Source organism: Macaca mulatta, chromosome 5, assembly GCF_049350105.2.
Source record: "Macaca mulatta isolate MMU2019108-1 chromosome 5, T2T-MMU8v2.0, whole genome shotgun sequence".
In the NCBI taxonomy this organism is placed as follows: Eukaryota; Metazoa; Chordata; class Mammalia; order Primates; family Cercopithecidae; genus Macaca; species Macaca mulatta.
In genome coordinates, this window is record NC_133410.1 from 115,706,907 (window position 1) to 115,725,051 (window position 18,145).

The following is an 18,145-nucleotide window of genomic DNA, read 5'->3' on the forward strand; positions in this document are numbered from 1 at the left end:
GGATGATACTGATATTTTATATAAAGTACCCAGGGAAGACCTCATAAAGAAAGTGACTTTTGAGAAAAAGTCTAAGAAAATGAAAGCAAGTCATGTGTTTATCTGGCTGAAGAGCATTTCAGGCAGCCCTGGGAGAGATGGATGCCTGGGATGTTCAAGGAACAGGAGGCCGATATAAATAGAGCAGGGTTAATAACTGAGAAAGTTATGGGAGACGAAATCAGAGATAAGGGTGCCAAATGTCTTATAGATCATTGTAAAGAGTTTGGCATTCTTTCTGAGTAAGATGAAAGCCATTGTAGGATTTTAGAGCAAAGAATAACATTGGTCAGCCTGACATTTTAATAGGATCATTCTGGCTGCTCTGTTGATGGGAGGAAGATGGAATTAAGGAGATCAGTGAAGTTTCTCTTATCTAGGAAAAAAGAAATAGACTTGGCATATGCATGTGCTTTTTTTACTTTTTAATATTTATGTTACATAGGACCAGGACTGATTCATAACTCCTTATGAAGTTAGGAGCCCTGGAGAAAAGAACCAACTGATCTTGAGCCAGCTTAAATTGGAAAAACTCCTCATTTGGGCTTCATCTTTTCTGTTCTTATAAGTTGTGGACTATTTTTTCTCTTCCAGCAGCCATCATTCACAACCATAAGCAAAGCTATTTTTATAAACATCTGTATCTAACCCATCAAGATACAACCTAAAATAAAAGTTTAAAAAAAAGAAGATAGTACTAGTAGACATTCTATAAAGCAGGGACACTTAGTACTCAAAATTACATACTCTATTTTGTAGGTTGTACTTTTTTCTAGGGAAAAGGTTCATAGCTATCATCAGATCCTTAAAGGATTGCTTCTAACTAATCCTTTTGCTACTCTTAAACATTTTTGCTGTAACTTTTAAGTTCTCATATATGTGACATTGTCAAGTTATTTGAAGCATTTGAAGAGAAATATTGTTTATGAAGACCCCCTAATTCATTTCGAATTTGACTCTTAGGCTCATTTTTTAAAATCATAGTATTTCAGAGTAAATTCGCATATAACATTTATTTATAAAACCATCTTTTATCTAGAATACATCTTTTTTTCTCCTTCAAGCAATAATCCTCTTGTATGATTCATTTTAAACATGTTGGAAGAATTTAAATAACTATTTTTCTTACTTTTGCTAGTTGGAGAAAAAAATTAAGACACTTCAAATTTGAAGATTAAAGAAATTTCTATTTGCTTCCATTAAAAAATTGTAGAAATAGCCCTGCATGTTAGTTGCATGTTGCATGATGCTGGAATTGTTAAGTGATCTTTTTTTTTTTTTTTTTTTCTGAGATAGGGTCTCACTCTTGCCCAAGCTAGAATTCAGTGGCATAATCAAGGCTTATTGCAGCCTCCAGACTCAAGCAATCCTTCCACCTCAGCCTCCCAAGTAGCTGGGACTATAGCCGCATGCCACCATGCCCAGGGAAATTTTTTATTTTCTGTAGAGACTAGGTTTTGCCATTTTGCCCAGGCTGGTCTTGAAAAAAAACCCTGGGCTCGAGCAATCTGCCTGCCTCAGTTTCCCAAGAAGCTGGGATTATAGGCGTGAGCCACCATGCCCAACCAATTTTTTTTTTAATTAAAAAATAAATGTAGCATAGCTCTGGAAATGATCAAATGTATAGGGAAGAAAATGCACATGTGTAAATGTGTCCATTTTAATTCTATTGCTAGGCTAAATGCTTTATATGCATATTATGATTTAATCCTTATGACAACTCTTCAATATTATTTCTCTCATTTTTGAGGAAACAGGAATGTCAACTTTATGCATTCTCATTGCTAGTAAATGGCAGCTGAAATTCACAACCAAATCTATTTCACTCATTTATTTATTCATTCAGTAAATTTTTAACTGAAATTCCTCTGCTCTTTCAACCATAATGTGTTATCAATTTGGAGGAATTTTTTTTTTCATGTTTATGCAAAGCTTTATAACAACAATAAGAGACTTTGGGCACACAAAGACAAAGGTACATCCACAAAAGTAGAACATTTGATACTTAGCATATTAGGTGTAGCTTAATGTAGTCTGGATATGATTAGGCTTAATCTGTGTACATGTTTACTTACCAGTTTATATTTCACACAGATGCAAAATCGGATGGTGATTTTACTTTGTAACCTGAAACCTGCAAAGATGAGGGGAGTATTATCTCAAGCAATGCTCATGTGTGCTAGTTCACCAGAGAAGGTTGAAATCTTGGCTCCTCCAAATGGGTCTGTTCCTGGAGACAGAATTACTTTTGATGCTTTCCCAGGTAGGTATTTACTAGTAATTACTTAATAGTTTTGGAATCAGTTATCAAAGTGATGTTTGTAATGTTTAAAGGTTAAAATCAGTCCTGTGTAAGAATCATAAGGCTTAAATTAAATGACCATTATTAACTATTATTGAGTTTTTCAAATTTGCCTCAAGATGACACATTGAGTAAACCTTGTAACCATTCTCCCCCCCCCATGAATGTACATGTTGTATAAAACACCTGATATGGTTTGACTATGTCCCTACCAAAATCTCATCTTAAATTGTAACTCCCATAATCCCCACATGTCATGGGAGGGACCCTATGGGAGGTAACTGAATCCTGGGGGCAGGTTTTGCCTGTGCTGTTCTCATGGTGGTAAATAAGTCTCATGAGATCTCATGGTTTTATAAAAGGGCAGTTCCCCCACACATGCTGTCTTGCTTGCTACTATATAAGACATGCCTTTGCTCCTCCTTTGTCTTGTGCCATGATTGTGAGGCCTCTGCAGCCATGTGGAACTGTGGGTCAATTAAACCTCTTTCTTTTATATATTACCCAGCCTTGGGTGTATCTTTATTAGCAGTGTGAGGATAGACTAATATAGTAAATTGATACTGGGTAGTGGAGCGCTACTGTAAAGATACCTGAAAGTGTAGAAGCGACTTTGGAGCTCTGTAACAGGCAGAGGTTGGAACAGTTTGGAGGGTTCAGAAAAAGATAGGAAAGACTTCCTGGATACTTGCAGGGCTCAGGAAATAGGAAAATGTGGGAAAGTTTGAAACTTTCTAGAGACTTGTTGAATGGCTTTGACCAAAATGCTGATAGTGATATGGACAATAAAGTCAAAGCTGAGGTGGTCTCAGATAGAGATGAGGAACTTGTTGGGAACTGAAGCAAAAGTGACTTTTGCTAAGCTTTAGCAAAGAGACTGGTGGCATTTTGCCCTTTCCCCAGAGATCTGTGGAACTTTGAACTTGAGACAGATGATTTGGGGTATCTGGCAGAAGAAATTTCTAAGCAGCAGAGCATTTAGGAGATGACTTGGGTGCTCTTAAGCATTCAGTTTTATTCATTCACAAATACATGGTTTGGAATTGGAACATGTTTAAAAGGGAAGCAGAGCATAAAAGTCTGAAAAATGTTCAGACTATCGATGCAGTAGAAAAGAAAAACCCGTTTCTGCCAGCTGCAGAAATTTGCATAAGCAATGAGAAACCAAATGTTAATTGCCAAGACAATGGGGAAAACATCTACAGGGCATTTCAAAGACCTTCACAGCAGCCCCTCCCATCACAGGACCTAAGGAAGAAAAAATGGTTTCCTGGGCTGGGCCCAGGGCCCCCATGCTGTGTGCAGCTTAGGGACTTGGTGCCCTGCTTCCCAGCTGCTCCAGCCATGGCTAAAAAGGGCCAAGGTACAGCTCAGGCCCTTGCTTTAGAGAGTGCAAGTCCTAAGCCTTGGCAGCTTCCACATGGTGTTGAGCCTGTGGAGGCACAGAAATCAAGAATTGAGGTTTGGGAACCTCCGCCTAGATTTCAGAAGATGTATGGAAACCCCTGTATGTCCTGGCAGCAATTTGCTGCAGGAGCAGGGCTGTCGTGAACATCTACTAGGACAGTGCAGAAAGGAACTGTGGGATGGGACCCCACACACACAGAATCCCCACTGGGGCACTGCCTAGTGGAGCTGTGAGAAGAGGGCCACTGTCCTCCAGACCCTAGAATCGTAGATCCACCCACAGCTTCCACAGTGTGCCTGGAAAAGCTATAGACACTCAACTCCAGCCTGTGAAAGCAGCTGGGATGGTGGCTGTGCCCTACAAAGCCACGGGTAGAGCTGCCCAAGGCCGTGGCAGCCCACCTCTTTCATCAGCATGACCTGCATGTGAGACATGGAGTCAAAGGAGATTATTTTGGAACTTTGAGGTTTAATGACCACCCCATTGGATTTTGGACTTGGATGGGGCCTGTAGGCCCTTTGTTTTGGTCAATTTCTCCCATTTGGAATGGTGTATTTACCCAATGCCTGTACCCCCAATGTATCTGGGAAATAACTAACTTGCTTTTGATTTTATGGCTCATAGGCAGAAGGGACTTGCCTTGTCTCAGATGATATGTTGGACTGTGGACTTTTGAATTAATACTGAAATGAGTTAAGACTTTGGGGGACTATTGGGAAGGCATGATTGGTTTTGAAATGTGAGGACATGAGATTTGGGAGGGGCCGGGGTGGAATGATATGGTTTGGCTGTGTCCCCACCCAAATCTCATCTTGAATTATAGCTCCCACAATTTTCACCTGTCGTGGGAGGGACCTGGTAGGAGGTAATTGAATACTGGGGGAGGGTTTTTCCTGTGCTGTTCTCATGATAGTGAATAAGTCTTATGAGAGCTGATGGTTTTATAAAAGGGCAGTTCCCATACACAACACGCTCTTGCCTGCTGCCATGTAACACATGCTCCTCTTTAACCTTCTGCCATGATGGTGAGACCTCCATAGCCATGTGGAACTGTGAGTCAATTAAACCTCTTTCCTTTAGAAATTACCCAACCTCAGGTATATCTTTATTAGCAGTGTGAGAACAGACTAACACAACACCGCAGAGAGATTTTATCCTAACTAAAGCAATAATATTAACACCAACATAGCAGAAAAGTATGACATGGAGAGAGAACAGATTAATGTGCTGCAAAATCACTTACGCTGTAGATTGTCTCATGCTGCAACACAGAAAGACAGAGATGAAAAGTTTAGATTTATAATTATAAATTCCATCTAATAATATACTTGCACGTGTTTTTACTCAACTTCAGGATATAGAGAAAATATCTAAGTTAAAATGTAATGATTTTAATAATCTAAAAGGAAGTTTCATTTTGTATTGCCTGTTTTCTCTAATAAAAATACTCCTGAGACAGAAAAATACTCTTGAGACAGATGAAGCTTCATAATGTGTGAGAAAGTTTCTTAAAATAGGTCTTTGAAGCAGAAGAGAAAGGATTCTTGGCAGATATAGAATAAGTATTTATCTCATATAAGAGGAAGGACCTGATAAAAGAAAAGCAGTTAGAAATTAAAAGACTGCATTTAAAGGATATTTATTTGACTAGAATAATTGGGAAAGGCAGATATAAATGAAGATAAATAGAATTAGGTTCAAAAGTAAGAACAATTTGGAGACATATTTGTAGAAATGACTCAGGATTTGTGTGTATGTCTGTGAGCGAATTATTTGTTAATGGTGCAATAAAATTAAACTAAGGTTTTTGGGGTTTTTTTTTTTCAACTTGTATTTTAGGCTCAAGGGATACAGATTTCTTATATTGGCAAATTGTATGTCCTTTAGGTTTAGTGTAGGAGTGATCCCATCACCCAGGTAGTGAGCATAGTACCTAATAGGTGGTTTTTCAACCCTCACCCCACTCCTGACCTCCCTCCTAGTAGTACTCAGTGCGTTTTGTTTCCATCTTCATGTCTGTGTATACTCAATGTTTAGGTTTAGCTCTCACTTGTAAGTGAAGACATTGTATTTGATTTCCTGTTCCTGTGTTGAGTTACTTAGGATAGTGGCTTCCAGCTGCATCCATGTTGCTGCAAAGGATATAATTTTCTTTTTTTAAGGCTGCATGGTATTCCATAGTATATGCGTACCACATTGTTTTTTAATCCAATCCACTGTTGATGGACACCTCAGTTGATGCCATGTCTTTGCTATTGTGAAGAGTGCTGCAGTGAACATACAAGTGTATTTGTCTTTTTGGTAGAATAATCTATTTTTCTTTGAGTATATACCCAGTAATGGGATTGCTAGGTCAAATGGTAGTTCTGTTTTAAGTTCTCTGAGAAACTGCAAACTGCTTTTCACAGTGGCTGAACTAATTTTCATTCCCTTTTCTCTACCACCTCGCCAACATCTGTGTGTTTTTTTTGTTTTCGTTTTTTGTTTTTTGTCTTCTTAGTAATAGCCATTGTGACTGGTATGAGATGGTATCTCATTGTGGTTTTGATTTGCACTTCTGTGATGTTGAGCATTTTGATACTTGTTTGTGACATATATGTCTTCTGTTGAGAAGTGTCTGTTCATGTTCTTTGTCCACGTTTTAACAGAGTTATTTGGTTTTTGCTTGTTGAATTAAGTTCCTTATAGATTCTAGATATTAGAGTTTTGTTGGATGCATAATTTGTGAATATTTTTTCGCATTCCTCAGGCTGTCTGTTTACTCTGCTGATAGTTTATTTTGCCGTGCAGAAGCTCTTTAGTTTAATCAGCTCCCACTTGTCAACTTTTGTTTTTGTTGCAACTGCTTTTGGAGACTTGGTCATAAATTCTTTATTGAGAAGGGTATTTCCTAGAATTTTTGCCAAGGGTGATATTGAGAAGGGTATTTCCTAGATTTTCTTCTAGGATTTTTACAGTTTTAGGTCTTATATATAATTCTTAAATCCATCTTGAGTTATCTTTTGTACATGGTGAAATATAAGGGTCCTATTTCATTCTTCTGCATATGACTAGCCAGTTATTCCAGCACCATTTATTGAATAGAGAGTTTTTTTCCCATTGCTTGTTATTGTTGACTTGTTGAAAATCAAATGGTTGTAGGTGTGCAGCTTTATTTCTGGGTCCTCTATCTTGTTCCATTTGTCTATGTGTCTATTTTTGTACCAGTACACTTCTGTTTTGGTCGCTGTAGCCTTGTAGTATAGTTTGAACTTGGGTAATGTGATACCTCCAGTTATGTTCTTTTTGCTTAGAATTATTTTGTCTATTTGGACTCTTTTCTCATTCCATGCAAATTTTAGAAAATTTTTTTCTAATTCTGTTATAAGTGACGTTGTATGTCGTTTGATAGTAATAGTATTAACTCTGTAGATTAGTTTGGGCAATAAGGCAATTTTAACAATATTGATTTTTCCAATCCATGAGTGTATGATGTTTTTCCTTGTGTTTGTATCATCTGTGATTTATTTCAGCAGTATTTTATAGTTCTCCTTATAGAGATCTTTCACCTCTTTCGTTCGGTGCATTCCTAGATATTTCATTTTTTGTGTGCCTATTGTAATTGGGATTGTGTTCTTGATTTGACCCTCAGCTTGAACTTTGGTGTATAAAAATGCTACTGATTTTTGTGCATTGATTTTGTATCCAGAAACTTTATACTAAAGTCGTTTATCAGCTCTGGGAGCCTTTTGTTGAGTCTTTAGTGTTTTTTAGGTACAGAATCATAACTTATTGAAGAGAGATAATTTGACTTATTCTTTTCCTATTTGGATGCCTTTTCTTTCTCTTGCCTGGTTGCTCTATCTAGGACTTCCAGTCCTATGTTGAGGAGGAGTGATGAAAGTGGGCATCCCTGTTTTGTTCCAGTTTTCAAGGGAAATGGTTCCAGCTTTTGCCTATTAGGTATTATGTTGGCTGTGGGTTTGCCATAGATAGCTCTTATTATTTTGAGGTATGTTACTTTGATGCCTAGTCTATTGAGGGTTTTATCATGAAGGGATGCAGATTTACTTAAAGCTTTTTCTGTATTTGTTGAGATGATTATATAATTTTTGGTCTTCTATTTACGTGGTGAATCACATTTATTGATTTGCATATGTCGAACCAGCCTTTCATCCCAGAAATAAAGCCTACTTGATTGTGGTATATTGCTTTTTGATGTGCTGCTGTATTTTATTTGCCAGTGTTTTGTTGAGGACTTTTGTGTTTGTGTTCATCAGAGATACTGGCCTAAAGTTTTCTTTTTTCCTTATGGTCTCTGACAGTTTTTGGTGTCAGGCTGATGTTGGCTTCACAGGATACATAAGGGAGGAGCTTCTCTTTCTCAGTTTTTTGGAATAGTCTCAGTAGGATTGGTACCAGTTTTTTGTACATCTGGTAAAATTCAGCTGCGAATCCATCTGATCCAGGGCCTTTTTTTTTTTTTTTTGAGACGGGGTCTGGCTCTGTAACCCAGGTTGGAGTGCAGTGGCGTTATCTTGGCCCACTGCGATCTCTGCCTTTTAGGCTCAAGCGAACCTCCCACCTCAGCCTCCCAAGTAGCTGGGACTATGCCACCACACCAGGGCTTTTTTTAATTGGTAGATTTTTATTACTGATTCAGTTTGAGAACTCGTTATTGGTCTGTTCAGGTTTTTACTATCTTCCTAGTACAATCTTGGGAGGTTGTGTGCTTCTAAGAATTTATCAATTTTCTAATTTGTGTGCAAAGAGATGTTTGTAATAGTCTCTGAGGTTCTTTTGTATTTCTGTGGGATTGGTTTTAATGTCACCTTTGTCATTTCTGATTGCGAATAGCTGAGTTTTATTGAATAACAAGGCTGATGTGATTATATAGGCATGTTTTAAAATTCTCCATTAACTGTGTTTAATGAAATACTACAACATGAAGAGTTTTAACATGGAATAGTAACACAGAAAATATGGATGAAAGCATGGATTAATTTGTTTGGAACTCATTTCCACCCTCCTAATCAGAAGTAGACTAGTCTTAAAAAAACACACACACAGGGAAATTATTTATTTATTTATTTATTTTACAAGTACCCCTGACTTTGAATGAATCTGTATATCTTGAACCTTGGTAGATGAGGAATCATAGTGGTCTATGCTCTAATAACATTTTTTTGGAAATTACATTTTGGGAAAATCTCAGTCTCCATGATTTCTCAGAGATGCCTAATGGCTTTAAATTCATGGAGCATATGCTCACCACTCTACTCCCACCAAGCAAAACTAACTTGAAAACAGTATTACAGCTGGGAGACAAAGACAATGACAGGTCTTTGTGAGAATGCACTATTTATGATCAAATAATAAATAGGAATTTACAGTCAGACTTTTAACTTCTAAGATCATGCTTATTTCTATTGATATCGAGTCTTATTAATAGTAGAAATTAATAGCTAATTAGGAAGTATAGGTTTAAATTTTAAGTCCATTTGTTAAAAATCCAAATTGTCTATGCTTGATTCCTCCTCTTGAAAACCCATTTTAATCAGGTTTCTTTCCCCACTGTTTCACCAGAACTGCTCTGGGTAAAATCACCAATCACTCCCTGTAGCTATATGTCTAGTTCTCAGTCTTGTTATTAATTAACTTGGCTTCTGGCACCATACTCTTCTGGTGGTCCTCCTGCTTCACTGGCTGCCGCTATCATTTCCATTGCTGATTCTTCCTTACCTCCCTGGATTCTTACTGTTATAGGACCTCAGACTTTGGTTTTGGACCTCTTTTTTTTCCATGCTTATTCCTTGGGCAATTTTACCCAGTCATTTAGATAAGCTAGATAGCTGCCAGATGAACTCTTTGATGTACATGCTCCAAGGGGGAAGGACACATAATCCTACTCTTTCCCCTAGAATTCCATTTGTCCATGGTATTTTTCATCTTATTTGATAGCATTTCCATCCTCCTAGTTGCTTAACTGCTTTTCTTATACCCTATATCTTCTGCTCAGAAAATCCTAGTGGCTCTACCTTCTGAACATACCTAGAATTATTATTAACTCCACCACTAGCACCCTAGTCCCAAAGCCAACATCTCTTATCTACATATTTACATAAGTCTTCTAACTGATCATCCTGCTTTTGCCCTCTCTGTTCTTCCATTTATGTTCAATTAGAGCAGCCAGAGTGATCTAACAGATTATATTACTCTGCTCGAAACTATTCAGAAGCTTTTCATCTCACCTAGAGTACAAGCCCAAGTTCTTACAGTGATTTCCCATTATTTTGTTAATCTCACGAACTCCAACTTTTCCTTGCTCACCCCACTTGAGCCACCAGCTCTTTCCCAAGGTAGCTGCATGGCTTGCTTACTCATCCTCTTCAAATCTTTCCGAACCTCAGCTTTTTCATCTATAAGAAGGGGATTTTAATTGGTATTTGTCTTAACTGGGTTTATAAGCTTTGACTTTTAAAACACTTAGCCAACTGCCTGGTATTTTAAATTCTTTGCCGTAACTTTTCTCAATACCCTCATCTGTAAGATGAGAGTAATGAATATTACTTCTTACATATGTACTGAGAGGATTAAACAAGTTAATATACGTACAGCACTCAGTACAGTGACCAGCACTTAGTAAGCACTATATACATGTTGTATATTATTATGGATATTATCTAATTTACATGGCACTGTCTTTCTAGATCTGAGAAGGTTAATTTTGTGCTACATCACAGCTTTTTATACTTAGGGCTTATGTTGCTTGCAGCAAGAATTTACCCACACAATCTGTATTTATAAGAAGCATGTATGTCAGTCTGCTTCTTAACTAACTCATTATCAGTTTGGCAACGTCCTTTTGGGCCAAGGTTGCAAAGGTTGCAAATCTGAGTCAGTGCTCAGACCTCCCTGAACAGTATCTCTGCCTCTCTAGCCTTCTAGAATCCTGGAGTGCCCACTTTGCGACACAATATATGTACAAGATTATGATTATAGATTAAGGAATGATTTACAAACAAAAAATAAAAATCTTATGGATCTAAGGAGCAATATAATTGAATTTTATTTATTGGTTTTTTTTTCCATTCTACTTACTAGTTTCTCTATTGTCGAATCAAATGTCCTTAAAGGAGTAAGAGAAATCCTTATTTTTTTATACCAGTCACTTTCAGTCTTAGTTTCATTACATGTTCTACTGTAGGTGTATCATTCAATTAACTACTATGTTATCTCCGAAAGCCTGCATGTTAGAAGGCAGTGTTTTATGTTCTTGCCAGTTTCATAGTTTCTGAAGAGCTAATAAACAACAAAACTACAATGACCAACTAATTTACACAGTTTTGTTATTCTTATATATATATGACTGGAAAATAAATACTATTTTATATAATAAGATGTCATCAGAATATAAAATATAAATATAAAATGTGAGTATATTTTATATTCCTAATATAAGATATGAATATATTTTATATTCCTAATATAAATTCTGCAGCTTAAGAGATATGTTACTTTTCTTCATTGTTTCTTGAACTGACTGATTCTTCGTTCTAAATATTGAGCATTCTCAGCTTTGAACTTACATTAAACTTTACTCTCTAATTTTCTATCATTAAGTAGAGGAGTTGTTTGGTATATTACTTGTCTTTAAGCCTAAACCAGATGTGCTCTACTACTAATTTTTCTTTTATTATAAAATTTATACTGTGAGTTACTATAAATAGAGGGGTTGTGGGTATTAACCACATGTAAGAGGGTTGTTTACTTTCTAAAGTATGGTTTGTCAGTGGGCAGAATGCTGTACTAGCAGAACATGGGCTTTGTTGATTATGTGACATTGAGCAACTTGTGTTTTCTGAGCCTCAGTTTCTTTTTACTTAAAATTAGTCAGAGTTATGTGAATTTTAGGCAACAACATATATTCCTAGTGCTTAGAAAATACTAGTCCCTGTCTCCTCACTACTCCTTTCTGTTTCTTTACATCTCACCGAACAGAATGGGTAGCAAATGAAATCCAAAGTAGTTATCATCATTAGCTAGAGAAACCCAAAATTTAAGCCAATCTCCAGTATTGATAAGAAATCTTTAAGCACTAGAGCAGTGATCTAGCTGCTCATTTTGTATTTTGAAACATAGTAAAGCATAAGCTGCTTCTACCAGTTGTAAAAATATAACATATCAAAAGACTTTTTTTTCTTCACAGTTTTTCTTTATATTTAATGATAAAATGAGTATGTTAATCCATTCATGTACTGCTGTAAAGAAATATCTGAGGCTAGGTAATTTGTAAGGAAAAGAGGTTTAATTGACTCAGGGTTCAGCAGGCTGTACGGGAAGTATGGCAGCATCTGCTTCTGGGGAGGCCTCAGAAATTTTACTCATGGCAGTCAAATCAAGTCAGAGCAAGAGCGAGCATCTTACATGGCAGGAGCAGGACCGAGAGAGAGCAGGGAAGTGCCACACACTTTTAAACAACCAGATCTCAGGATAACTGACTATCATGAAACTAGCACCAAGGAGGAAATCTGCCCCTGTAATCCATTCACCTCCACCAGGCTCCACCTCCGACATTGGTGATTATAATTGAACATAATATTTGGGTGGGGATACGGACTCAAACCATATCAGTGAGTATCTTCCATTTTATTATTTTGATAATTTGGATACAATTCATTAAGCTTTATTACTTATAAAAATATTTATGAGTAAAATATAATATCTTTTACTTAAACAACAATAACTATTTTATTTTACCAATCAAGAATATAAACTGCTGACATAATAAAAATAAAGTAAATGTTAAAAGTTTGATTAGGTCCAAAAATCAGAAAATGCTGCCAAAACAATTCACTGGAAATGTCTGTGAACAGTCTCTTTAATATTTTTGTATTTTAGCTGTATAATTTTCTTGTGCTTTTTCTTTCCTACACAGGAGAGCCCGACAAGGAGCTGAATCCTAAGAAGAAGATTTGGGAGCAGATCCAGCCGGATCTTCACACTAATGATGAGTGTGTGGCTACATACAAAGGAGTTCCCTTTGAGGTGAAAGGGAAGGGATTATGTAGGGCTCAAACCATGAGCAACAGTGGAATCAAATAAAATGCTTCCACTACCAAAAGACATTTAAAAAAAACCTTAAAAATAATAAAGAGAAATACATTTGTCACTTGTACCTAAAATATGAGTGGCTCATTTTTGTGTTATTCTCTTCTAGACTTGACTAGTCATTTACCTGGTATATATTGTTTTCACTGATTGGGGAAACACTAGATTTTTACCTAGGTTTTTGATCATTTATAATGGAGAGCGGAAGTTGCCTATATTTTCTAATAATTTATTTTTCAGCAGGAATATTGATTAGCAGGTTTTTTTTCTTTATACCCATAGAAAACTAACTAGATTAATATTTAGTTTCTTATTTGTAGGCACAGGATGCATGAAATTTCAGGCTCTGGGGTTTCTTGTATATTGTGTGTCTGTATCAAAAATATCCTCTCCTTTTCAAAAATGACAAGTTGGAAAATGTTTGTCAGACTTATTAACTGGTCACATTATAATAATATTGATAATGACCAACTGCTCATTCTGAAAGCCAAACATAAAAGCTAGGAGATGTGGCATCTGAACATTTTTGCTTTGCTGCCAGAGTAACCCTGACTAATAATACAATAATAGCGATTTAAAAAAAAAAAAAACTGAGATTTCCTACTGGCTTGAAGTTTTTCTATTTAGCAGAATAATAGTAATAAGTTTCAACTAGCTCTAAAGAATGAACACATTGTAAACAGTTGCCACAGTAGTTTCTAATAAATTGACCATAAAAGCAGCAATCCTTCTTTTTTTTAATTCTAGCTTCTTTATAAAGATTATTTGGGTACCTAATAAAGGATAATTTATATCTTATTACAGACTGATATTTTGCTTTTTCATGTATCATCATATTGTCAGTATATTAAAAGAAATTATAGCCTAAAACTTAACATATACCATACTTAATATTAAGGTGTCAAATAGTTATTCTTACTCATCTTACAAATATTGTAAGAGCAATAAAAATTAATTGAGGACTTATGAGCCTACAGGTCATCAGCCTTCAGGTGATTACTGATGATTTGGGCTTACACACACATGTCAGCAAGATAGAGGGTGTGGATAGGGGAGAGCTGGTAGCTAAGAAGGGGCCTCACAGAGGAATATTAGTGATTTTAACTGGGTTTCAGAATCTGCGCCTTACCTTTACAGGTTCAACAAAAGATTGGCACCAATGGAGACAGAAGTATAGACATTGTTTTAAAAATACACACATGCACAGACACACACAAAACATTTTATCTTTATAGCTGTCTGAATCCTTCAATAAGAAGGAGAGGCACACACAAATACATACACACACTCACACAAAACTCAACAACCATAAAACAACGCTGCACGTTATAGAAGGCAGAATTAAATTTTATTTATTTAAATCCATGGAACTCTAGTAGGCCAGGATATATTATAGTACCATTATCAATGTGATATTCTAAAAATATGAACGGAGCATCATTAACATTTTTTGGTACCTAAGCACAAAATGAATTGCAAAAGTTACTTTGTTCTCAAGATATGTCATTCTTTTGGGAATAAATACTTTTGGTGATGGAGTCTTGTGTGAGTTTTTTGCTCTGAATTTTTCTCAATTATGTTAAATTTCTTTAATATAATTTAAATAATATTTCAACTACCTAGGCAGTTGAAATTTTCCCAACAAAATGTTGAAAATACTGTACCCCAGATCAGATTATATAATGATTTGTTAGTGAAACCTAAATTGGTGATTGAATCATACATCAAGCCTAGAGAGAATAAAAGCGATTGGTCTTTTGTTTTTTGTGTTTTTTTTTTTTGTTTTTTTTTTTGTTTTTTTTTTTTGAGACAGTCTCGCTCTGTCGCCCAGGCTGGAGTGCAGTGGCGTGATCTAGGCTCACTGCAAGCTCTGCTTCCCAGGTTCCCATCATTCTCCTGCCTCAGCCTCCCAAGCAGCTGGGACTACAGGCGTCTGCCACCACGCCCGGCTAATTTTTTTTGTTTGTTTGTATTTTTAGTAGAGACGAGGTTTCACCGTGTTAGCCAGGATGGTCTTGATCTCCTGACCTCGTGATCCACCTGTCTCAGCCTTCCAAAGTGCTGGGATTACAGGTGTGAGCCACCGCGCCCAGCCTGGTCTTTTGTTAAAGCACATGATGTAGCATCATCAGTAGTTCATTTGTGCTGAAATTTATGATGACTTACTACAAAAGAGTACATTGCAAAAATGTCACATTTCTCTTTCTCAAGTACTGTATTATGCCTTGCCAAATTATACCAAATGTCCATGCTTCCCTCCATAATTCCCCCAGGTCTTTACCATGTAGAAATCCATGCTAAAGAGAGAAAGAAGTGGAGACTTAGTGATTTTTCAAGTTGTATGAAAGCATTGACCAAGTTATCCATTCAGCCCTATTCAGTACTTGTTTTCACAGAAAACTTAATTCTGTTTTATTTGTATTGCTGGGATGGGAGAGCTCTTGCAGAATCTACAAAGAAATATGTCATTGTTGGCAAACTGGACATAACACTTCAGCATCTGATGTATTCTGATTTTTAAGGATTTCAGCAGTAGGAGGTAGTGTTTGGTGGGAGGATCACTTTGAGCCCAGGAGAGCGAGGCTGCAGTGTGCTGTGATTGCACCACTGCACTCCAAACTAGGCTACAGAGTTGAGACCCTGTCTAAAAAAAAAAAAAAAAATTCTTAGTTGGGGAATACCTCACTGTTTCTTGTAACTGGGCACTAAAATGGCCTGAGTATACCTCCTCAACTTTTCAGAGAAATGATATGTCCTTTTAAAATATAAAAGTATCAGAAGTATACAACATTAGCCATGTATTTCAGCTACATAAATAGTGACACAAGTCCCGATTCTAGGTGCTTTCCAACAGTATGAAAATTACAACTTTATCACGAAGATGCCAAATAAAAGGAACGAGGAAGGGCAAATTAGTGTGCTCAACAGGCAATAATGTTGCAAATTTGCTGTCCTGTGGAGAAAGCTCTACCCTCCAAAATTTTAGTTAAGGAACAATCATGCCTTCTCTAACAAATGTAAGGGGGATATATTAATAATGCATGTCTAGTGTCATGGATTTTATTACAGAATTACTATTAAGATTGTTATTGCCTTCTAACTAGTCTTTTCATACGTTTTATCCACCTCTTAACTCCTTATGAGGTAGATCAGTCATTTTACCCCAAAGAATCAGCAGAAAAGTTAAATAATTGCCCATACAAAGTTGAAACCTGGTTTAATTGTTTTCAATTCTTACTGATCCTGTGTTCTACATTACATCATGCTTTCTTAACATGTTAGTTAAATGGTCATGTGGTTTCTTTTATTTGAATGAAAAGTTTAGCTTATGCTAGATAAAAATAGTGACATAAAAATACCTAAATTTGAGTAGTTTATGATTCGCTCTTTTAGTGGAATACTTCAGAGATTCTAAAGGGAGAGATGAGATTATTAAACACTCTTTGGAGTGGTTACGAAGAGAATTTATCAATTTTTTTTCTTTTTACTATGCAAATTTATAGGGAGAATTCACTTGGCAAAACCAAGCTGCTGCTGCTGCTGGTAGCAGTTGCCTTTTTAAAGAGCCATACACCATGATTCTTTGAATAGTGTGCTGTTATTGACGGCACTGAATGTGTAATGACAGTCCATCCCAAAAGCCAACATATAGATGTCACTAAGTTCCATATACACAGATAATTTAAAACAGGAACATAGGTGTACTCCATTTTGGTACTACTTATAACCCCAAAATTTGCAATAATGATGAAAACGATAGTTGCTGATGGCTAATATGCCTCTGTACAAAACTGAATCATCTTCAGGTACCAACTTGGAATGAGAAAGAGTCACTTACACATTCTTATGCATTGCACTTTGTATAGCTATGGTTTTTCCTTTGAATAAATCTTGGCAGAGATAACTCATAGGAGTATAACTCCATAAAAATATTTGGAGGAAGGACCCAGAACAATGAAATAATTGTTGGTGTGAAAGTGAGCCATCTGGAATTTCAGAGTGTGAACTAATTATTGTATATTGTATTTTTTCACCCTTATGTATTCGGGTTTTTTTTTTTCCTTCCTTTCTAACTTCCACCTATCCTAACACACACTATTCCCAATTCTCTAGATGTTTAAGTACAAAAATGTGTGTAAGTGTGATTTTATGTCTTCATCAACATCATTTCCTATCTGGCAGGCTGTTGGCCTTAGCAACAGGAGCAGAAACAAGCCTGAGACCCAATAATTGCAAGAAAGAAAAATCCTTTTTAATGAAGCGTTAGCTACTCTTGTCCTTCCCATTACTACATAATGCCTACAGAATCGTTCAAACAGCCATTGTTAATGTCCTATTTCCTCAATGGCATTCATGTGATGAACCTTCGTATTAAGGCTGCTCTGACAAAGTTTTACATTTGTTTTCGTAAATTGCCTCATTAGAATATCATGCATCCCAGCAGAGAAACGCACTCAATATATACGTGCACTTTGGTTATCAGATTGCATATTTGGCTGATACTGGTTCACTTAAAACCCCTCAAATTTTCACACCTGGGGAATTTGGAAAGAACAGTGCAAGAGTCATCCAAAATCAACACCACAACTGTATTTCTCTTTGAAAAAGATTAATGAAAAATGCAAACTAAAAGTCACTTTCAATAAGTTTAGCAAAAGGGAATGATTTCAGTAGAAATAACTTTTTTCTAAAACTTTCAGTTTTCCTATAAAAGGATAACATTTTTGTCTTAAAACAGCACATACATTGAAAACAAAAAGAGAACTTTTCAGATACTTGTAAAGAGATTTGTTTTGAAAACAAAGTTTGAGTGAGAATCTGGGAAATAGCAATGCCACGTAAAAACATTAGCTTTATGTAAAAGAAGTACAGTATATCTGAAAATCAGTAGAATAGAAAATCTAAGAAAAAATTTAATTAAAAAAGTATAGATAAACATAGCTTTAAAAAAGGAAGTCTTTGAAAATGCTAATTGAGATGATATATCTAGAGGAAAAAGCCTGGCAAGAGTCAGAGCTGATAGGTTACAGGGGTAATCACTAATGACCCCAGATTGTATGCACTAATGAGACTTTAACACTAGCTGCACAAAAACATCAGATGCACTATCTTCCAATCCTCTAAAATATTCAAAGCACTTTCAAATTAAACTTTAGTAGAGATTTTTGGTGTCTGGATGAGAACAGCATACAGATTAGGCATCTGGAGGGACATGAGAAACTATTGCAAATAATAGACTCATGGGAAAGGTGGTAGGGTATCAGATGAACTTGCTGGACATCGTTTATTTTACTTAAAGTAATCCT

At 36.2% G+C, this 18,145-nt stretch overlaps 1 protein-coding gene across 2 annotated transcripts in view; it reads left to right on the forward strand.

Moving 5' to 3' along the window:
• The window catches only part of AIMP1 (aminoacyl tRNA synthetase complex interacting multifunctional protein 1), a 29,593-nt gene extending 16,680 nt beyond the window's left edge, over positions 1-12,913 (forward strand). For both annotated transcript variants that reach the window (XM_078002068.1, XM_015138918.3), the window contains exons 6-7: positions 2,134-2,302; positions 12,667-12,913. In XM_078002068.1, coding sequence (XP_077858194.1) covers positions 2,134-2,302; positions 12,667-12,833 — 336 coding nt within the window. In that variant the 3' untranslated portion in view covers positions 12,834-12,913. The remainder of the gene's footprint in view (positions 1-2,133; positions 2,303-12,666) is intronic.
• The last annotated feature ends 5,232 nt before the right edge of the window (positions 12,914-18,145 follow it).